The sequence below is a fragment of the Salvia splendens genome, chromosome 17 (genome assembly GCF_004379255.2).
Source record: "Salvia splendens isolate huo1 chromosome 17, SspV2, whole genome shotgun sequence".
Taxonomy (NCBI): domain Eukaryota; kingdom Viridiplantae; phylum Streptophyta; class Magnoliopsida; order Lamiales; family Lamiaceae; genus Salvia; species Salvia splendens.
Window position 1 is genome coordinate 21,974,675 of NC_056048.1, and position 24,446 is coordinate 21,999,120.

Sequence of the window (24,446 nt, forward strand, 5' to 3'; positions counted from 1 at the left end):
TGTTGAAATGTGTAATAATTGAAGTGAGGTAGTGAAAAGTATGACCCTTTTGACTTTTTGTATGTTTAGGATTTTGTTTTGTTTTTATGAAAGTAATGGCATTTAAGTGTAAATTTCATCAACAATGAGGTTAAATTTTATGTCCAAATATGGTAAATTCTAAATGACACTCTTAAATTGGGACGGACGGAAGTGGCAAAACAAGACTTTTAAACTGGGACAAAGGGAGTATGTGATAGATTTGATTGTGATAATTTTATTGGTATGCATAATCTCCACAAAGTTTATTAGAATGTTATCACAAGTGAGTTAAATGACATCGTAACGATATCGTTTGGTTGAAAAATATCTAAATATAATAAACGTAGGCGACCATATTTTTTCAACATAGGGTAATTAGGAGCAAATTCAAACTTCATGATTTTTATGACTAATTTTAAGTTATGGGATTGACTATAATTTGACCAAATTTAATTCTTTTTTAGGAATTTGCATAAATTGCATTATACATTTATACTACCTCCATATATAAGATTATGTTTGATAACAAAATATTAAAATATTCATATATATATATATATATATACTACCTCTATCCACAAGAAATAGATCAGTTTTTACTATTGTGGTCCATCCATCAAAATTACACAAAGGTCTAAATATGGAAAATTTTAAACATTTAAATACTAGTATTAAAAATGTGGACCTCATAATTTACTAACATTATTTCTATTTTTCTCTCTCTTATTTTACCAATTGCACATTAAAATGCGTGTCATACACAGTAATAAGTTCTATTTTTGGGGAAGGGAGGAAGTACTTTATTTATAAATTATATGTACTTCCTTTATATTAAAGGAGTCGTACTATTCATTTATGAAAATTTCCAAATTAAATGACTTTATTCTTTTTTTAACCTTGTGCAAGAATCAGTCATATCTCTTAGATATTAAATAGTATTTTAATATCTTTATTAATATATATGCTTTTTTTTCTTTCTTATTTATTTTTCTTTAATTATTTCGTTAATTCTATCATTTACGATTTTATTTAACTCACTAAATATTAATGCAATTTTATATTCTCGAGAGAAAAATGTCTAAATTTACGGAATTCAGTACAGGGAGTCGTCTGCAATGCCAATAGCAAACCCCTAAATTATAGAGCGAGTTTTAGTGTTGATTTTGAGAAGCAACAGAAACAGAAACAATGCACTCTTTTGCGCAGAGAGCCAATGTTTTGCTAACGTTCGCTATCACCCTCCTCGCTCTAATGTGCGCCATAGCCTCCGTCTCCGACAACTTCAATTCTTTGTCTCCGAACGCCCAAGTCCAAGTGCGCTGCTTTACCGACCACTCCTATATACACTATTGCGTCTGCTAAGCTAAATTAACTGTTTTGGTATTTGTTTTTTTTCTGCATTTTTAGGTCGTGAATATCAATTGGTTTCAGAAGAAATCTGCTGGTGATGATGAGGTAATTCGATTTTCTCTCCTTCTGTTTGAACTTTGATGTGCTGAGCTGAGCTGATTTTGCCTCTTATTTCTGCAACTTTGATGGATTTTTGAATTTATTTTTTTATGTAAATTGCAATAGAATGCATCGTTCGTTATTTATGTAATTGTGAAACTGTGATATTGTATTTGTGAATTGCATTTCTTAGCCATTCCTTTCTTTTCGAAACAGTTTAGTTTACAATCTATGAACTAAATTGGGAGTAAAATTTAATTTGGGGACCTATAGAGTTGGTCGCAAAATGATGTCCTCTGTACCAGATTTCATCCTTGAATAAATAATCCTTCATTAGTTACTAAGCAGGAGTGCTATCCATCAAGATATAGACTGGTTCAGCAATATCTTACAGTCGTTTTTATGTTAAAACCTAGTTAAGATGCATTAAAAGACCAATCATCATCTAATCTAGGGAATAATGATGAGACTTGGGATTGGATATCTTGCGTATTATTACTATATAGTAGTATATACTGAATCCAGCTTAATTCCTGATGAAAAAGAGCCTTGAAGCTTTCCCACCTTTTTTTGAGCTTCAACCAAAGGGAATTGAAACAACTACAAAAGAGATATTAGAACTGCTTTTTTTCTCTTTTGTTGTCTCTCTTATGGATTTCCTCTTTTTTTTCCATTTTCAGTTCTTTTCCTATCTACTCTAGGGGATTTATTACCTGTGTTCTCAATTGGCATAGCAAACACATGACCAAATTCAAAGTTTGTGCCCTTATTATTGATGCACTAAATATCACAATTAATTTCAACTTACAGTCTTACACACAAAGTTGTGGGCATCTGATTTTCCGATTTTGTGAAGCAACAAAGCGAAAGTGATTCTGGATGGAAGTTCGTACATAATTGTCCAATGAGTTTTTTACATTATGCAGGTTAGCCTGTCACTGAATATATCAGCAAATTTAGAGTCATTGTTCACGTGGAACACAAAGCAGGTATGTTAGCATGATCACACAGTTTAGTCTCTACATTAGTGTTTTCTGAGTATGCTATGATCTTGGTGTTTTAGTGTCCAGAAGAGTTTTTTTTAACTCTTTTATTGTTGAACTTGTTTGCTTTTCATCATATTGTCCTTTGATGTTGTTTTGGTATTCATATTTTTTGTCTCAGTGCCTCGTAGATTCAGATTGCAAGCATAATAATAGATGTGGTCAACTCAGTTTTCAGTGGCACAAAAATGGAACGTTATGAAACCAATTGTGTTATGATTATCCAAAGATGTTTTACTATGGAAATGTAACTAATCTAGAATCTATCTGAATAATCATGCCACTGTGTGTAATTTTGAATTGAACTGGTGTTGAAATGGTGTTTACTTTGCACCTCCTTTTTATTGGCAGGGTTTAAGAATCAAAAGGAGTAACAAAATAAGTTTCCACTTCTTAATCTTCAAATATTTTGCAGGTGTTTGTATTTCTTGCTGCGGAGTATGGAACCCCTAAAAATGCACTTAACCAGGTTTGTGGATCCATAAATCCAGCTATACACATGTTTCCATTATTTTCCCATGGTATTGGTAGATCATGTGTGCCTTTCACCTGAGTATTTTTACACAATTATATTTATGGCGTTCAGTAGAATTCTCTAGTATCCAGTTGTCATCCAATTCTTGTTAAAGTGGATGTGCTTATATCACTTATATTATGATATTTTCTTTTGATGCATGCAACACTGTTATTTTGATGTATTGTTTCTTTTTCCCAATGTTAGTATATGGTTTAATTTTCCAAAAGTATCTTCTCCATACAAAACTTGTGCAGCTTATCCTTTTTCCCAACCAAAAACCAAATGTGGTTGGTTGTATATGTGATATGCTACACATAGTGATTATGATGAACACGTGCTTCTTTCGATCGATGCATGAACTTCTCAAGACCTCGGCCATATTTGGTTCCTTTTTTTATTGAAGTTCTGATAAACTCACAAAATAACTGAAGTTGACTCTGAGTATGGTTCCTTTTTCTTTGCTTATAGAAGTTAATATATGCCCTTTCTACATTAGCGGTTGATCCAAATACATGGGAAGTAGTTCTCCATCTAGGTCATGGGAGTCATTTAAACTCTTAACCATTTCAATAACACACGTTGCCGCTCTTTAATGAATTGCATCCAGATCAATCTACTATCTGGATTTCTCATTCACCATAATCTGTATGAGGTAGATTTTATGACCTGCATTGAGTTCCATATGAAATCTTGAAGGTAGTATACTTGGTTATGATATTCTTTATTCACAATCAAGTGTTTCATATGTTCCTTATTTAAAATCTGTCTTGATGTGCTTTGCTAATGAATTTGAATGTACTATGACAGATCTCCCTATGGGACGGTATAATACCTTCCAGAGAGCATGCAAAGTTTTGGATCCATACATCTAACAAATATCGATTTGTTGATCAAGTGAGTGATGATTTATCTCGTGTTTTTTTCTTGTTTGGTAGTACTACTGTGTTGGCATTATTTAGAAATTCCATTTGTTTGTAGGGGAGCAATCTGCGGGGCAAAGAGTTTAACTTAACGTTGCATTGGCATGTGATGCCGAAGACAGGCAAAATGTTTGCTGACAAAATAGTGATGAGCGGTTATCGTTTGCCGCAAGCATATAGGTAGGCATGTAATGGCGTATCCGCAGCTTGGGCTAGTTCGATAGATGATTGCTCTATTTTACTTATGGAAGAAAAAACAGAAAGATGTGATGTTATGTCAACAAAAAATATATAAATATTATGTATGCTACATAACTGGTCGGAGTAATTCTTCGTTTGCAAGTTGCAAGGTTAAAGTTTAACATTATGTGATGTGTCTTTGCACTTCATGGATTGACTGCATCACACACCAGCACTACATGTGATCTTCGAAAACAAATCGCATAATAAGAAAAATAAGAGAATTTGGTGCCGTTGTCGTACATTAGAATATGAAATCCCCACAACTAAAAGAAATGCAGACACAGTCAAATAAGATGCAAGCAAGGATTGTCCAACACTACTACACTGTAGTAAGATATGGGTTAGGGTAGGGGCGAAAACCATCGATCCAAGACTGAAAAGATGAGAGAACTGTTTTGATGGCTTCCTGAAATGGCGATCCACATGTCATATATACGAAAGCTGGTGATGAAGAGAGAAGACACAAGTCAATCTAGGTAGCGTATCTCATTGCTTTCAGTGCTATCCCCTCAAGAATCCCGTCTGTGGCAAAAGTCCCGTGGAATTGCTGAGGGTCAACTGGGCCAGGCAGCTTGAAAGAGATGCAGAAGGGGCCAGGCGGGCAAAGATTCTGACTTCGCATCTCAAATACTTGAGACCATTTCTCCACTGTTCTTTCACCGGTCACTGTCACTCCTTTTATGACCACCGTGCCATCACTCTCAACTTCACAGCTAAAGTCCTCTGCAATGTAGTGTTAGGTTTCATGTTACTGAAGCTAAACAAGACAGGAGTGTAGAGAAACAAATCCTATCACTAAAATTGAACATGATGATTAGCAAAGGGAAAGAAGCAAAGTTAAAACAAGCTTTTTCCACATTAAAATGACCTATTAGAAATGGGTCACTCACCCCCTTAAAAGGGCTCATAAGGGGGGAGGGGTTATCCAAATTTATATAATTAGATAGGATCATCACCAAGTCGATATGGGACAAGATTTAAGAGATTTAACATGACCAAATAGACAACTTAAATGTATAGATAGCATAGGCTTTTCTTAATCTAGCAAAATAATTTACCTGATCACTACATACAAACTATGAATGCCCAAATTATGCCAGGAATGTACTGTCATGGATCCTTAGAAAATCTGGAACTTACTTGCATCCCTTTTAACTCCGGGAAGAGAGACACGGAACAGATAGGAGTCCTCTGCTTCCCCAATATCGATAAGGCCTAGAACTGGTCCGAGATGACCTCTTGCAGCACTTCCAGTAACAGCAAAACCACCGTTAGTTGAAGAAACAAGGTTGCTCCATTCTTCCTTAGAAGGGCATGAGGGAAGGAATAACATTCCCTGGTCGATTTCTTGCCCGGAACTAGCCTTGATTTGTGATAGCACTGTGGAACCGCATGCCACGAGGTAAGTATTAAACATCATAAGAAGAATAGCTAAAATGTATTGTAGAAACAGATGGTTCATTACCATCAGGACATGTCTCAGTGCCCGGGATGCAATCCAGATGTTTACCATTGTCGCTCGGCATTGTACCATCTAGCTCTGATGTCTCTTGCACTTTGTTATAACATAAAGCCCTGTCATCCACTGTTTTGTGTGGAACTAGACTCTCCAAATCCAGATGAAAGTCTTCTAACCCTGTGAACCTCTTAAACTTTTCGAGATCACATGGCTCCAGGTAATTCATTTGGGGGTTGCTTACGAAGACAATGTTATCAATGGTGCCGTGTTGATCTCTACATTGAGATCGGTGGTGCAGCATGGGAGGAAAGAGATCGTCAAACAGAAGGTATGTCTCAGTACCTTCCTGTGCAACTGGAATACTACCATGAATATACTGAAGCAGTATAGACTGGTTAACAACAGCTGATGGGTCAGCTTTTCTCAGCACATAGTAATACACATTCTCCATTACTCTTGTGTTTATCTGTGAGCATGCTAAGTCATTTGCAAGGTATTGTGCGAGGCCTTCAGCATGCCTTTGTAAAGCAGACTTTTGGGGATTTCCTCCCTTGAGATCGGGGGCAAAATAGGCTCCCATGATCAGGTATAGAAGAAAATGCTGATCATCTGTCAGCAAAATATAAGGCATACTTTCTATTTCTCAACCTGCAGCAATTGGATATCTCGGTTTCACAAACTAGATGCAATAATATACCAAAAAGAACTATATACGCCATAATCGGCGTATTTAAGGAAATTTATCTAAATGGAGCTTGTATTGATGCCCAACAACTCTAATAGTGCTTGTGAAAATGTGAAGAATGTGCTAACCTCAGTATTCTACCATTTGAGTTTGAAATAGATGACACAGTAGAGATATGACTCTACAAGTAATATTATTTAGCATTGACAAACAAGATCATACCATATAAGGCAAAAGTGTTGATGAAACATAGTGGATTATTTTCTACATGATATTACAAAGTTAGATATAAGTGCAAACACACTGAATTGGTCTCCTGGAACATATCTACCTTGCAAGTTACCAGAATTTATTATCAGTATTAGTACAATTTATACTATGAGGGAACTAGAGCTCAGGAGGAATTTGCTTTACTTCCACCTCCAATTCCTAATCTCCATCTACCTCCATACATGATTTCATCTCACTTTTCAAATTAAAAAAAATAGAGGAATCTGGGGGTAATTCATGAAACTCGAAGATATAACAGTAAATTACAAAAACATTAGCAGCAATCATCAATTCATGAAACTCGCAGACTAATCTTCACTTACCTTATGATTTTTCTAGATACAAACACCATAAATTAGGAAATATGTTACGCAAATAGAGTTTAGATAGGGAGGAACGAAAAGCACAAAACTAAGAGAGTAAGTATCAAGATGAAGAAGGAAGAGAATCATTACCAGTCAGGTGAGGTTGATTACCAGTGAGAGAGAGAGAAAGGGAGAGAGAGTGAGTGAGTGAGTGTTGAATTGAAGAAGAAAGGAGAAGTGGAGCAGGCGCAGGGCATCAATTTAGTCATGCAGTGCCACGGGTGCAACTTTACTACCCCGTCACCGAATCTCGCGTGAAAAATGTTGGGTTAACTGCCACGTGTCGAAAAATTAATTCAATTTTATTGGACTAAAAATGTGTATGCAAAATAGTGAGAATAAAAATAAGTAATGGTGTATAGGGCAAATTTGAAAAGTAAAACACATATTTACAGTCCATTGAAGTCCATCAATGAGTGCAATTTCTTGTTTTATGACCGGAAGGATTTCGAGTTCAAATTTAATTGTTCCTCCCACCTAAGTCCTAAGGGTATCCACAGTATTAGATCCCGTGGACTTGGCCGGGCCACTAAAAATACTTGTTCACACTATAGTGGACAAGCTCAAGCCACAAATTAATTATTTTTTTTATTTTTAATATATTTTAATTTAACTAGAATAAAAATTATCGTATTATAATAATTAGAAAAAAAAAATTAATTAATTAAAAAAATGTTGACAATTTCAAGTAAATATATTTATTGAAAATTCGAATTTTAATTATTTCCTTAATTGGGGTGTGAATTGAAATCACAATCCTTAATTAAAAAGTTGACCAATTTTAATTGGGATTTAGTTTTAGAGATGATTTGCTCCCTAAATTAATGCTAATTTATTTTTTTGAAAACCGCCATCCCCTTTATTTTTTTTGAAAACCGTCGTCCTCTCCCTCTCTCCACTTCCTCTTCTCCATATTTCTCTCTGCACTTCATCTTCTCCAAAATTAGCACAAAAACTGGAAAAAAAAACTAAATCGAACCTGGGCTCACGCCGTAGCTCTCAGCCGCTACAATAGGGGAGCCGCCGCCAAGCCGCCGGCGTGGCTCTCCCCTGGGCACCCCCCCCCCCGCGACCTTTGGTGGCGCTTGTTATAGGGAGCCGCGACCGAGCCACACACGAGCCATGAGCTGCGGCTCCCCTATTGTGGTTACTCTAAGCATCCACAATAGTGTGGACATCTCGGCGGACAAGCACTAGACATCCCAAAAACACCTCCTGCCACGTCACTAGGACATCCCATTGCACTGCCACATCACTAGGATATCCCACTGCACAATAGCGGACAAGCACTAGGACATTCTAATAACCTAGCACAATAATAAATAATAAAATAAATTCACAAATACGCAATTACGGAATTAAAAATACGACACGAATACTGACGGAGAAAGTGCAATAATAATTTTATTAAATAAAAAAATTAAAATAGTACAATGCAATAAAAAAACAATAATTTAAACAAAGTACATGTTAGTATGCCTTGAATCTGTATGCGTTATCCGGTCGCTCGTCCGTGGTGCAAATGAAATGAAGTGCAATGAGCCGTATATAGACTTTTGAAAAAAAAATCGAAAATTGAGATGTCCGTCGACTCACTATAATAGCGGACGAGAGGATGGACGATCGCACATAACCGCGGACGACCTCTCGTCCGTCCGGAACGTCCCGACGGCCAAGCCTAAGGACATCCCAAAAATACCTCCTGCCACATCATAAGGACATCTCACTGCACTGCCACGTTACTAGGACACCCCGCTGCACAATAACGGACATCCCCTAGGACATTCCGACGGACATGCACAATAATAAAAATTCAGAAATCCACAAATTAACAATTACGGAATTAAAATTTTGACAAAAATACGAATGGAGAAAGTACAATAATAATTTCATTAAATAAAAAAAATAGTACAATTAAACAAAAAAAAACAATGATTTAAACAAATTACATTATAAATATCAACGTGCACTCCTCCGCGTCCAATAAAATGAAGTGCAACGAGCCGTATATATAAAGTTTTGAAAAAAAATCAAAAATTCGGATGTCCGCCGGGATGTCCGTCGAGTCACCACAACAGCAGACTAGACGACAGACATCCCGACGGACGTCCGCTCATGACCGCTGACGACCTCTCGTCTGTTTGAGAAGTCTGTTGCCGGGATGTCCGTCGCAATAGTGGACGTCACCGACGGACGAGTCGACGTCCATCAGGATGTCCGCTATTGTGGATGCTGAAGTCAAACAAAAAACACTTTTTTACTTGTTTTATAATAAAGATATATAGGTATGCTAATTATAATATTGGCATTAAATATATTTAAAATAGGAACATTGATTTTGTAATGATTTTTAAGTTTTTATTTGATTCGAATCATATTATAATTGTAATAATAATACAAAAAATATATACATTGTTGTCCAAACATGTAGTATCAAACTTATCAGAGATAGTGGTCATTGATAATCTATCTTAGAAGGTATATTAGCTTATAAGCTTCTTTAAGCAGATTATGAAATCATATTCCTCGACAGTTTTATATTTTGGTGCAACACTTTTCCCTATACATGAAGGTTATGTAGAATCTGTACAGTGCTCACAAAAGAAAACCACAACTATTTATTTAATTATATGAATCCACATCTGCTCAAAACCAACAGTGACATTCCTTGAATTTCTTAATCTAGCCACTGAGCTGTGTTTAGAGCCAATCTACATGCTTGCTTGAGACCTTGGGATTATTCTTAGGAATTTGATATCGATTATTCTCGTATCGGGTGAGAGAGTAAAGGAACTCAGCCTCCGCTGATGTATCATATGGCATGTTGAGGATGCTGCAAGATATATCATCGATTCCCATTAAAGAATGACTATTTTTCACAAGGAAGAATAATTCAGGCGAACCTATATAGGCAATATATACCTGTCAAGAAGCTCCTCCAGAATAATTCTCTGTGATGGAGTGACATAATGCATACAACTCCTTGGACACTGACCGACTGCACGTTGAACTTGATAGTCTCCAGCATGCCCTGACAAACAAACTCTATCAGCAAAAATCCCACTGAATCTTATAGTCCTACCCCATATATAGATCACACTCAAATTGAGAATAATACGATAGTTCCATTCCGTAGTTTCCTTTCCTTTCCTACTCTATCGCATTCTCTCGTCTGTGAATAAAGTTCGACCAAGAGTGTTATACTGGTCCAAAGTAAAGGTGGCAAACCAACCTTGAGATGTTGCGCGTGCAGTCCCTGTTTCTGAAGAAAATCTAAAAGCATGTGGGGCTGTATTACACATGAATATGGACAACCTGCATATTTTGAAATGAGAGTGAATTTAAGGAACCAATTCCTCATGCTAAATCATCTCATATGGATTGTTTCGTTAACAAGGACTCTTTGTTACAAGGATTCACTATATAAGTGACATTTTTCCAAAAATCATATGCATTTCAGTACATTTTACATCCCAGATCCTCAATACTACTTGTATAATTTTGGATCAATAAAAACAATCAAAGAGTTTGTACCTTTTCCCATGCAAAGAACCTCATTGATAAAGACATCATACGCCTCACACTCTGGTTGGTCAAACGGATCCATACATTCCCTGAAGTGTTGGGTGGATCGACTGATACGGTCAAGGCCTGGAGGGTATACAGCCGCCGAAATAAGAGGGAGACGGTTGAGGGCGGCGAGGAAAAGAAGGAAGCAGGCGCGGGAGTCTGAAGAAGTCAGCTGAGGACTCGGCCCAGCGTCAGCAGCAGTTCCGCATTCCCTATTTTCATGCATCCCTAGTTTTATGCTTTTTCAGTTAAGTTGCTTTAGTATAAATAAATGTAATTAGGGAGTTAAATTCATCTTGGATAGATCATTGAAATTGGACGACAATTGTCGTAGGCCTCTTCGGAGGAGTGTTCGCTACTATCATTCTTGCAATACAAGTGATCGAATTCCATTCATTACTAGCCTTACATTTTACATATCGTACTTCCGTGCACACCTCGTGCTCCCTACCCCTCCCCTCGTCTTCACTCCTATCATCGACCGAGCATAAGAGATTACGGCATATATCATAAGATTCATAACCAACAACCTTATGTGATAAATGAGCATGCAACATTCTTATCGACCTACGGATACGCGATGTGTCACCATAACATACACTAGAGAGTATGGTAAACTGAAGACTTTTGTTCCTATAATTGTGTAGAACAAAGTCACACCAGTGTGCAGAAGAAGGAGAAGCATTACAGTGTGCCCTTTACCTTTCAATAATTTCTGATTTGCTGTAGTAGGATAAAATCTGTTTGATATAGCAAATTATGTTGGTTAGGAGAGAGTGCCACATATGCAGCAGAAGGCCTAAAAAATGAATAGTAGGAACTGAAAATTGCAGGCTCCATTTTGCTGATTGAAGAAAGCATAAGTGTAGGTATATATTAGTGTACAAAACAGCTCAAGCTCAAACATAAATTGAAATCCTCACATCGATTATTTTAAGAGCCATTTCAAGCCAATAAATGCCACAATAATGCATCGTCAATTTTATTTTCAAATCAATCAGACACTATGAAATCATCTGCATTAACTCAAATGATGAAAATACGAAACAAAAACTAATCAATGACCTCGTATGCTTGAATCACAAGGCGAATCATCGCATCCGGATGAAACTGCTTCACCTGTAATTTTCACATCACCGAGTGAAAAAAGAAAATCGAGAAAAGGCACAAAATTGTCGAACCTCAATAACAAAAGCAAATCACGGAAATGGAGAAAAAGAGGAGATGATTACTTTGACTCGAAAAGCAGCTTTGATTTGTGCGGAGGAGCACTGAGGGGTGAGTCCGAGCACGCCATAGGCCCGAGAAAGGGTGAGCGGCTCATCATCATTCGCATCGGCAATTTTGCCGCCATCAGCGCAGTGTAGATGAAGAAGAAGGAGAGAGTTTGAGGCGAAAGAGGGGGGAGTTAGTGTAGTTGAAAGCAGAGAAGGAAGAGAGCTGTGAGAGAGAAACTGGATTCCGATTGCAGACGGAAATTGCTTCCATAATTGGTACAACCAACAACAAATTTCAGTTGCAACGAACGAATGGTCGTCACCATTTTTCTACTTTTCTTTTTCTTTATATATTTATTTAACTCATGTGTTTGTCTTCGCAAATCAATATCACACAAAGAATGAAATAAATATAGTAAATAAATTGCGTTGATAGCAAATTAAAAAAAATGTTTAAATGTCAAAGAGTCGAGAAATTTGGGATGAGCTTAGTGCATAGTATAAAATTCGTACTTGAATTTTACAATTTAAATCTTACTTCATACAATAGAAAGTATTATTCCGTCCCCACTAAACGAGACATACTTTTTTGGCTTGAGTATACAAATGAAGTTTCCGCCATGAATGGAAAAGAATAAAGTAAAATAGATAAAAAGTGAAGAAAAAATATAAAAAAATAATAAAAAATAATAAAGAAATGACTCAAGAATTCTCAAGCCAAGTGAGTCATTTAAATATTTTCTCTCTAATGTGGAGAGAAGCAACAATAGACGATGTTGTTCCTCACAAACAAATATTTTTTTAAATATGATAATATTATATTTTATAAATAACATAATTTATTATGAGGAACAACATCTCCTTATATGGTTTTCTCCACAACAAGGAATCTAATTCTTGAAAAATAATACTTCCTTCGTCCCACAGAAATAGCCTAAATTTCCTTTTTTTCATCAGTCCATAGAAATAGTTCATATCCATATATGACAACATTTTTCTCTTTTTTTACTTTATCATTTATGGGTGTCATCATCCACTGCAAATTCAACTCCTCCCTTTGTCTCGCAATAAGAGTCACATTTTGACATTTCGGTTCGTCCTACAATAAGAGTCACATTTCACTTTTACCATAAATGGTAAGTAGGTCTCGCATTCCACTAACTCATTTCACTCACATTCTATTATAAAACCAACATAAAAAAGTAGACCTCATATTCCACTAACTTTTCCAACTCACTATTATTTACATTTCTTAAAACTTGTGCCCACACCAAATGTGACTCCTATTATGGGACGGAGGGAGTACTATTTTTCCTTCTCTCTTAGTTTACCAATTACACATTAAAACCCGTGTCAACCCTAAATGACCATGGGACAGAGGGAGTATAAATCATTTAACAAGAGTCAAAGAGAATATTAATTTCATTATACTACTCCATCCGTCCTAAAAAAATAGACTAGTTTAACCATTCTGGGTCGTCCCCCCAAAATTAGACCAAGTCTAAATTAGAAATTTTTTTAATCAATCACACACCACTAATAATGTAGACCCCACAATCCACTAACAAGACTTCTACTATATTTTCTTCTCTCTCTTACCTTTTTCCATCTCTTTCACTTTATCAATTGCACATTAAAATCTTTGTCATTTACAAACTTTTCACGGAGATAGTATATTTCTATAATGACTTACAGATTAATGTTCTTCGCTATATATTTGTAGAAAAGTTAATATATTTAGTTTAAAGTTTCACTTGGAAGTAAGATTCACTAAGTCACATGTTACTCATGCTTTTTTCGATTTCAACCATGTTTGTTTAATGGCTTTCTATTTTGATTCGGTTTGGTTTGGTTTCTCTTGTTTTGTTGTTATTGCCGTTTAATTTTTTGGTAAATTTGCCAAGTTGTGAACTTGTTTTTAGTTTTTTTCTTTTTTTTCCCAATATGCCATGCACAAATTTAATTTGACGAGCTAGGATTAGTTAAGTCATTTTTCGTTTTGATATAGAAACTATATCTATTTTATGTGGCAATCATATGGAGATTGGATTCATGGTTATATAATTAATTTGTATGTGATTCCCTTAATAGAGAATGGAGCCTGAAAACCAGAGTGATATAGTTTTAGGACCGCATACTACACATTAGTTTGATGTTGTCTGGTTTGGATAAGCCACCACGGATTTATTTTTGGGTCACATCCAAAAACAATAAACTAGTTGGGGCTGGATAACACTTATAATCCCTCTGTCCCAGCCTAAGTAAGTCGTATTCCTTTTTGGTACATCTCAACCTAAGTATGACATTTTCTTTTTTGGCAACAATCAACTCACTCCTCTCACCTACTTTATCCTCTTATCTCACCTACTTTATCCTCTCATCTCTCATACTTTATTTTCTTTCTCACTTTATTCTCTCTTTCTCATTCATATTTTATCGTCTCTTTTACTTTTTTCTCTTACTTTCCTATCAATGATTTAATTAAAATCTTGTGTCAAAATAGAAACATCTCGCTTAGGCCGGGACGGAGGGAGTATAATACAACTTCCTTTCATTCTCATTGCCCCCTCCGGTAGAGTCCCTTCTCAATTCAGAATCAAGCTCTCACCATGATCGACGAGGTCAAAATATTTGTTGTGAATGTGATGTCGCACAGTTTCGTCAATCTTCTGAAAGGAACAATCACTTCAACAAAGACTGTGTCTTCAGCATCCAGCTTCTGCTGGTGTCAGCTTGGAGCATGTACCTGTTTTATTGCCACGGGGCATTTCCCTTTGTGATTAACGTGTCTGTATCGGTTATTTTGCTTCTCAGATTACATGGAACGGAATGAATATGCCAATGAACTATCGTATCTGGAGTTATCCTTTTTATTTGGCTTGTCAGGCTTACTGCCGAACGTTTTCGGACTCCGCGACCTATGTCTCAGATGGGTTAACTGCTTGTCTCATTTACACCGCAAATCACATTTTGCTTTGTGTCTATTGGATTATTCACGACATTGTTGCCAACTTGAAGAAACTAGCAGGCCCAGATCGCATCTAGCTTCTCCCAGCTGGGTGACAGACATGTTCTTTTTTATTGTCTGTGTAGTGTTATAAGACAACTAGTTTCGATATGGTTGTAACGAAGAAGATCGCCAGCGCGTCAAGCACAGGAGGGCATCCCTCTGCACCGCCTAAACTAAAGGAGAAGAAGATCGTCGGCACGTTAAGCAGCAGAAGGGCATCCTCCTCTCCACTACCACACCGCCTGAGGTCGGAATTCTCCTCTGCACCGCCTAAACTGGAAGAGAAGAAGATCGTCGACGCGTTAAGCAGCAGGAGGGCAGCCCCCTCTCCATTGCCACGGTGCCGTGCGCCGACATCCTTCTCTGAAATCTGAAGGGAACTTGGGGTCTAAATTTGTTAATTTATTGAAAAGAGAAAGAACAAATAACTTTTATGAAGAGTGTCTATTGTCTAATATATGATGAATGACCCCGTTATAGATATTAATATGATTGTTTTACTATTGACTTTTTAGGAAGTACTATAATTTGATTTAAATTTAAATTTTGTATTTACTTATGATGGACATAAAAAATAGTAGCAATATTGACAACCATGTAGATCTTATAGAGATTTTTCGGTGAATTGTTCTATGTGATTTATTTTTAGGTTATAGAGGTTATAGAGAGAACGATAGGAGATCTTCCGGTGAACTGTTTCGGTGAATTGTTCCGGTGAATTGCTTACTTTCGTCTGAATTTATAATGTTCACTTACAAAAGTTAAAACTAAAAATGCATGTGCATATGGTTAGTTATCAAAAACTAAAAAGACAAATAAAAACATTATTTATAATTCATTTATCCAGTCTTCTCCCTAATTGTGGCTAGCATTTTCTTCCACTAAATACAAAAGAATTATCTCAAATTTAGTAATTGATGATTTTTTTTACTAGATAATAATATCAATTCATAATTGAAACATAAATACAAACTAATACACTAAAAAAATTAAGTTATCTGCATAATTAATCTAATATACCAAATTCGGACTAATAATAATTTAGCTATCTAAAACTAATTGCATATACTATCAAATACAGACTAATACTCCTAATAATTAAGCTATCTAAAACTAATTAACTTAAGATTTTTGACTACTTAATTAATTTCAACCTACATAGCAAATGAACCTAAAGGATCTTAGTCTTTCCATGTGAGTGACCTGATTTAAAGATAATATCAAGATCTAATGTAGATCCCATCTTTCTTATTGTTTTTTTTTTGTTTCTATATTCCTCTCAATTACAATCCAATTTGAGTGTTCTTAGATATGTTATACTCCGTTCGTCCCATAGAAATAAATGATTTAGGGTTGACACAGATTTTAATGCGTAATTAATAAACTAAGAGAGAAGAAGAAGAAGAAAAAATAGTTTAAATTGTTTAGTGGATGGTGGAGCCCATAAATGATAAAGTAAAAGAATAGAAAAAAGTTGTCATAAATGAATATAAACTATTTTTATGGGATAGACGAAAAAGGAAATATGTTCTATTTCTATGGGACGGGGGAAGTAGTATAAATTAGATGACATCCGCAACATAGAGCAATATCTTCGAACTTACTTGCACAACTCATATGCGCCTTACACATATTTTCTACTTTGATCACTTTGCAGTTACAACCATATGGTAGTAATAAAAAGATATATTTTAATTAAAGAAGAATTGATGCTTAGAATCCAATTAAATAGAAAAATGTCTTGGCCCATTTGCATTATCTAATACTCCACTGTTCCTTGTTAATAGAGGAACTTCCAAAATAGAAAAATGACTCAATTAACATGGAACGGAGGAAGCGGTATATATTAAACTCATTCAATGTGGCGCAATACTTAATTGGACCACTATCGGGTTAACCTTAGGTGTCCATATCTTCATCTCCGTTCCATTCGAACCACACTTCTACTACATAAAATCACCAGCTTTTCAACAGAATTCTCCATTTTCCGAACAATCAACCATCATTCTTCCGCTTTTGATAAAAAAAAATCACTGTTTAACTCTAGAAACTAGTTCTCCTTCAAATCCCATCTCCAAAGGCGAAGCTGAAAGCTAAAGAGGTTGCGCTGCAGAAATGTTAGTTCGCTAGTGTTTGTTTTTAGTATCGGTTAGTGCATGAATATTCTTATCGATGTTGTACAATGCATGTATAATAATAGAGGTAATCTTGACAATAATATCGGTCTCACACATGCAATTTCTACGAATTTCGTATTTTTGTTGTGACTATAATGAAATATTTTATATCTTATACACTTTGTTTTGTAGTAGCACATACATTGCGTAAATCATCCCCTTCCATCCTTAATTGGCTGAAAAATCTACTTCTTCATTTATTGTTTACATCTATAGACATTCCCATAATAACATGCTACAATTATCAATTGTGCCATATAGTCATTATTAGATCATTTTCCAAAGAGTAGTGCTAAATGGCCACATTATGGCCAGCTATAAAAATAAAAAAAATAATAAAAGATAGTGTATTTAATGCCATTTCATTGAAATCAATACTTCTAAAAAGTATCAATTTTATTTGTACAATTGTACCTTTAGTTATGAAATATAAATATGAAGAGACTAGAATTTATTCAATTGGATCATTAGTTAACTCATGTTGCATGAAATTTATATAAATAAAAATTAATATTTATTAAGGTTACATGATAATTAATTTAATTCTTTCTTATATTTATAATACCAACGCATCGTGGTAATACTTTTATTTTTCATATTTACTTAAAATACTCTAAATGTTTGTATATTTACAAATAAATAAAATTGAGCTTTGATCAATATACTTATTTATATTAATAATCATGGGTTAATATTATAAATGATCACTAAACTACAGAGCAAGTATCAAATTAGTTCTAAATAAATTTATTTCATAACGAATACAAAACTTTATTGATTCCAACTTGGTATAATAGGAAAATATTTTTAAAAGGACAAAATTTTAATCTTAAATTAAAAAATAGTGTAAAAATAAATTATTGAAAACATAAAATTAAAAAAATGAATGAATCTAATAAAAGAAATACGTATAAAAGTGTAAAATTTGGATTAGAGAAATGAAATAAAAAACAACTAGAATTAAGTAAAATGGTAATAGTGTAAAATTATTTGAGCAGTAAATGACTTATTTGAAACATTAATAGTCATACTATCTAAATTTACTAAAATGCCATTTTATGGCCAGCCATAATGTGGCTACATAGCATTTTCCTTTTCCAAAACCTTTTTACCTCCCTGATTTATAATAAAAACCAAAAAACATTTCACTTTTCCACTTAATTATATTTTGCCTTTTCATTTACATAGTAATTAAATGCATAAACGAATTACATTTAAATATGAAATTGCCTATTGTTAATGTATAAATTCATAGACAAAAATAGTTTTAAATAAATTAGTAGTATAATTTTTCATTTAAAATAGCATTTTTTAAATTTCTCTAAAACTTTCCTTTTATGCATGTATATTGTATAAAACTTCTCTTATAATGCTATAAGCATTATAAGAGGACCCTTGCACCATATACTTTATGTACCAAAACATACATTTAAAATAAGATATAAACATCTACTACTACTAATATTTAACAATGAAGCTTTAAGGTTGTTATTTATTGTTTTATTTAATGAGGTGAGACTATTTTTTAATAAAATAATTTTTTTATATTTCTTTTTACTTTATTAATTTTTATATTTAAATCTTTATTGTTTCAAAAGAGATAATAGTTTAAATTAAAATAGTAGCAAAATCATTCATCCATTTTTCATTAAATAAAACCTTTTTAATAAATTAGTTCTTTCTCTATCCTTCATGAATTTGATAAGCTGTAATCATTGGGAATTCATATCTGCGACGAATTACCCTTCAATTCTTCTGTAGATTCTCTCTCTAGATTTTCAGATATACATCTGTATGTGATTACGTATTCACACACTGGCATGTGTGGTTCCATTGAAGGTATGTGAAATGTAACATTAGCCTAGGCTTACAAATCGCCAAATCATCATTTTGATTGTTCGTAATTTCTTTTTTTAGGTTAAGTCTGTTTCTCCAACATTACTGATCTTTTGAATCTATTTATTTGCAATTCAACTGAATTTGCTGACGACCTAACGTAATTGCATCCCTAATTTTCTCTTTCCCCAGGGATTGTGGAACTCTAAGGATGCTGAGCTCTTGAGATTTATTAAACAAGTGTATATATATATTGATATACGTATAGTCTGGAGCATTTCTGGAGTGGTAGAGGGGATTGATACAACGCGATTGTTTCCGATTTCTACGAGCTCAGATAGTTCACCCAGGGAGCAGAAAAACTCGGATAAAAGTCAGGCGCCGCTATACCTAAATGTATATGATCTCACTCCTATAAACAACTACCTTTATTGGGTTGGATGTGGGGTTATTCATTCCGGCATAGAAGGTATAATCAACCAAGCCTCATTTTTTTCTAATATGCTTAATGACTGAGCATCTCATCGTGTCTTTGTGTTTGTCTTGGTCTACATACTTTGTAACGCCGGTAATTCTCCAATTGGTTAATCTGCTATCAATAGGAAACAATGTTAACTTAGCCAAAAACAGTAGCAGCATAGTTTTCCCATGGATTGGAACATTTATCCAAAGATTTATTCATCTCCTGTGCAAGCTAAGTGGTAATGATATGATACCTTGCGTTTTCCTGTTTTAGTTGGACAATGACAATAGAATATGAATATTCACTGCTAGACTAGGTCAAATGCTTGTATTTTACTATTTTTATGTAATTTTTGCTGATTTTAATTAATAGATATTCGCTCTATTCTTTACAACTCCTTAAATATATGATAGGCTTATAGATGAAGTTTGTATCTAATGATTTGACCTGACAGCTAACTGAGAGTTTTCTCATGTTTTGGTTTTCCAATTGCATGTTAGGTGGTTCTGATTTCTAAAGGAATTTACTTATACTCATTCTATATAGGCCACAGTAGGCTTGATTTCTTTGCAATAGAAGAACAAAATATATTCCAGATTAAATGAGCATTGTTTGATTTGATCAAAGCAGTTTCGCTTGCTGTAAGTACGCGTCAACTTAATGTTTCTATCTGGTGGTTCTGCATCTGATAGAACATGGTTCAAGCTTTATCTGCATGTATTTTGTCATCATTATTCATGAAGAGAAGTGGTGAGCCTGCATTGTGCAATAGGATTCTTCCACAACCTTGGAAATTCCACCAAATTGTATGCCAAAGCATCCTAATTACTCCCTCCCTCACCCATTATGTGTCCCACTTTGGTATGTGTGTCCTACTTTAGTATATTAGTTTTATTATAAAATGTGAGTGAAATTGAGTTAGTGGAATGTGGGGCCCATTACCAAAAGGAGTAAAAGTGAAGTGGGACAATTAATAAGGGACGGACAAAAATGGAAAACCGGGACACATAATGGGGGACGGAGGGAGTAGTTGATAATGTCACTTCAACTCCTAGACTTACTATAATCTCCTATCTTATCTCCAGTGACTAGTGACCATGAATAGATTTAAATTCTAAGCGGTGTTTCCTGTCTGCTGGGCCTTTACGTTGATAAATAACAACGAAAGTTCTCTGGTATTAGTGCGGTTTACTAGAGAGGGCATGAGCCATGGCATGTGGGCTGTTTAAATATAATTTCAGAAAGCAGAGTTTATCTGTAAACTTTCCACATGTGCACTGCATTGTAGTTACAAAGATGAGATATTAGGCTATAGGAGTGAACAGAGACATGGTAAATTTTTGTGCTTTACCTATGCAGTATGCACTACAGAATTTCAGCTTCTTGTTCTGTAAATTGAAAGAAAGCTTTGTGTCCTTCTTAGAACCTTAAGATTGATAACATTCATCCACTTTGTGGCTATCTATTGTTTCCAGTTATGAATTACTTGTAGAATTAAGATAAGACACCCATTTTACTTGCATTTCTTCCAACTTTCTCCTTATTATTACATGAAATTGAAACAAAGGCAGTATGATATTTAATCATCCACGATTCTTGTTTGTACCCTCAAAAACATTTAAGCCATGAATTATTTCCCTTAATGTGATTTAAGATAGTTGCTTCATCATCAGGGTTGGATAATTAGTTCACTCGTGTCATTTAGAGTGAATTAGATACAAATAGGTCAATGTATTATCAATATTGGAACACTTTCCGATTTTATCTCCAACTAACTTATTATAAAACCTTTTAAAATTCAAATTCATGCCTGATCAGGTATTATGTAACTTTCGATGAAAGGAAAGGATTTTGTACTTTGAATGAAAAACATGTTTTATGAGATAGAGACTTCAAATCCATTAATCTTCATCCTCATGAATTCCTTTATTTTTATCTTAGTTATTTTTTGACTTGGTTTATGAAAGCATAAAATGGATTGTGGATTGTATCCTCAAAGGTCTATTGACATGCGCATTTACCCGTTGTTCAAGGGCTACATGGCCAAAAATATTTCTAATTATCTTAGCCTACTAGGCTACTACAAATGTAGTCAATAGCAAGGGTTGATCCGCACGAGGAGCAGAGTATAATCTCTTTCTCTGGTAACCAGATCATATAAAGGAATGAAGAACTACATGGGAAAGCAATAATGGTGGTTCCATTAGACGCTCAAACTATTCACTAATCTTCTATGTGATCCTTACCTCTACAGTCTACTCTATGTTTAACAGTGTTAATAAAATAAGAATGTAATCTGTCAATTAGCTAATTAAATTGCAACATCAATAATTTAACCAATCAACCAATTGAATCAATCTTGTTTCCTTTTTTTTCGGTATGTAGCCAAAGAGTATATAATAACCAGGAGTCATATATGACATAGGCAAAAGAATATAGAGATTATCTTGAATGAATTTATGTGCTCATGCCAATGATAATACTGTCCGCCTTTTTTATTGTGAACTGGATATGACATGTCATTTGTATGACTTCTTGAACTCTTAGTTTTGTCATTTTTATGTGATATTCTCTTAGATAATTTCTCTTCCGGATGTAATTAATCACCCAGTTATTTTCTCAATTTTATAAAATAGCACATGGTCTGGAATAGGGATTTGGAGCTCATGAGTACCCAACAAGTGGAGTGTTTGAGGTTGAACCCAGAGGTTGCCCTGGTTTTCTCTTTAGACATGCAATCCATTTGGGAAGCACTGACATGTCTCATTCAGAATTTAGGTCATTTATGGAACATCTCTCCAATGACTATCATGGTGATACATACAATCTAATTTCTAAGAATTGCAATCATTTCACTGATGAAGTTTGTCAGCGACTCACTGGAAAATTTATACCTGGGTGGGTTAATCGATTGGCGCGAATGGGTAAGAGTTAAATAGGATTGCGTGTAATAAGCTTTTGATCTTAGGAAACCCAATTAAGTTTCTTTTAAACCAAACACCTTTATATTTTACTTTCAAATGCTGTATACGCCTTTCCTGCGTCCCTCTCTTACATCATATTGTCTAATTTCAGGCTCTTTCTGCAACTGTCTGCTGCCTGAAAGTATCCAGGCTACTCAAGTGGCAAATCTTCCTGATGTTGAAATGTGTTCAGGCAAGTTTTATAAGATTGCACTAGATGATATATATAAGCTTTATCACGCAGTTCATCATTTATTGGTAATGAGATTGAAATGTCTGAAAATCCTGGGCTACTCGGCTCCCATGCTGCGGGAATGAAAATAAATACAGCATTATCTAATTAGGAGAAATAGACAAATCCTGCATCTCCAGCTCGTTATTAATCATGAACCACTAACATCGGACTATATCTGATTTCTTGTTCAAGCATTCATTATAGAAATTTTACTTTTCATATCTTTGATATCTTCTAAATCCTTTCTCGAATTAGTGATGAACAACCTAGCTAAAAGGTAGTCATTTTTAGTCATGTACATATTACATTTGGTAATTCGTAACAATTTATGTTTGGCTTATTAGATCCATTAACAGATGCTGTCCGATGCCCTTTTGTGTGTTCGAATATTGTGATTCAATACAGATTCTAGAGGATAAGTCTCGTCTCTTTTTCCACATCTATAATGAAAGGGTCAAAGTAAAGCTCATTTTTCTTGAAGTTTTAATTACTGTAGAGGAAAGAGTCAAAGCCCTTAACATGGTTTCGAACAGTTGATATACTTACAAGCTGATTATTATCAAAATTATTCTGGATTGACATGTTATCTAGCTGTCAAATAGACTTGTCATTGCTGCGGCTCTTTTAATATACTATGTGATTTGATTAGATCAACTGCGTCTCTTTTGTTGATCAGACTGAATTTCCCTAATAACTATTTGCATACATTGTATTTTGTAAACAGAAGATGGTGCCGACAATGGTGCAGCATATGCAACAGGAGAAAGCGAATACGAGGAAATAGACCACCATCTTATTACCACAGCAAGCAGCGAGATAGCATTTTTGAAAGACAAACCAGTGAGGCTAGCAAAAGATATTCTTTGATTCTAATTTCTCTGGCCCTGCATTTTCTTAGTTGTCGTGTGTAAATCTCCATTGTATTTTGTTATACATGATAATGTCAAAACAACTTTTTTGTTGTGTGCGTCTGTTATTTGCGCGATAGCCAGAAAGAAGCTTGGCTATCCGTCGTTGAGAATGTATGGGTTATGCCACTTTGGACTGGAGATTCCATCTTCTTGCTTTTGATTTTGATGTGGTCTATTACTTTGTATCTCTACTAGAAAGAGAGGAAATGCAACTATTTCTCTGAATGACAAAAGGCCCTTCTATTTTACGCAGATTGATTGATCACTCAAACATGTTTCTGTTATTCTTCTCGGTAAATGCCTCTGCTATTTAGGCAGATTCATTTGCTGAATGATTATGTGAAACATATTTTTATTTTTTTTGAGAGGAAGACCACGTTGAAAATATTGTTCCATTCTAGTTGAGTCATGCTCCTTTTTGGGTCGTTACACTATAGCTGAGTCATTTACCTTTTTGGTAAAATCGATCTTTCTTACTTTATTTTTTCTACTATTATATACCGTTTGGGTTTGTATCACATATTTCCTCTTCAAGGTCATTTCCAGCATGGATGTTCAGATAATAGACAAGAATAGAGTTGCTTTTGTTAACTAATTCCACTATTATGCTAAGGTAAATCGTCTTGTAATTATCAAAGAACGACAAGACTAACTGAGGATCAGCTATCTTAACTAGGTGCTTGCTGTTTCATGATAACTAATAACTCAATCCGGACCACATAATTGTGCGATCTAATCTTAACTTTTAAATTAAAAGGATAGGTTTGACATTTGAATATAAGATTTCAAACTGTTATTCTTCTCATACTCATTATGGAAATCGATTTCTCTATCTAAACACAATTCAAAATTTTAAAATTCACATAAATATTTTTAATTTAATATTATATTTTTACAAGAAATATATCAAATTAAATGTAATACTATAATGTAATTTTATTTGATATAATCGTTGAGTTAGATCCGATTTTGGGCAATTTTTTGTTTTCAAGGTTATATAAGTAAATTATTATTTCTTGTTGCCGCCATAAGCCAACATAAATAACGCGAGCTACTACTTAAATGAATGAATTTATGATTTATAAATTGAAA

The 24,446-nt window shown here is 34.6% G+C and overlaps 2 protein-coding genes and 2 pseudogenes across 2 annotated transcripts; 2 read left to right on the top strand and 2 right to left on the bottom strand.

Moving 5' to 3' along the window:
• Positions 1 to 1,098: 1,098 nt before the first annotated feature.
• LOC121775270 (signal peptidase complex subunit 3B-like) lies at positions 1,099 to 4,317 on the top strand. Its single transcript, XM_042172323.1, has 6 exons — positions 1,099 to 1,335; positions 1,429 to 1,476; positions 2,397 to 2,459; positions 2,929 to 2,982; positions 3,838 to 3,924; positions 4,009 to 4,317. Exons 1-6 carry the CDS (start codon positions 1,210 to 1,212, stop codon positions 4,132 to 4,134), a joined length of 504 nt encoding a protein of 167 aa, XP_042028257.1. The 5' UTR covers positions 1,099 to 1,209; the 3' UTR covers positions 4,135 to 4,317.
• Positions 4,318 to 4,372: 55 nt separating this feature from the next.
• On the bottom strand, positions 4,373 to 7,205 carry LOC121775269 (increased DNA methylation 2-like). Its single transcript, XM_042172322.1, has 4 exons — positions 7,063 to 7,205; positions 5,659 to 6,300; positions 5,334 to 5,573; positions 4,373 to 4,916 (listed from the first exon to the last, which is right to left on the bottom strand). The coding sequence occupies exons 2-4, from the start codon at positions 6,281 to 6,283 to the stop codon at positions 4,666 to 4,668; spliced, it is 1,116 nt and encodes a 371-aa protein (XP_042028256.1). The 5' UTR covers positions 6,284 to 6,300; positions 7,063 to 7,205; the 3' UTR covers positions 4,373 to 4,665.
• Positions 7,206 to 9,564: 2,359 nt separating this feature from the next.
• Positions 9,565 to 12,127, bottom strand: LOC121775268 (annotated as a pseudogene).
• Positions 12,128 to 14,368: 2,241 nt separating this feature from the next.
• On the top strand, positions 14,369 to 23,606 carry LOC121774470 (annotated as a pseudogene).
• Positions 23,607 to 24,446: the final 840 nt, after the last annotated feature.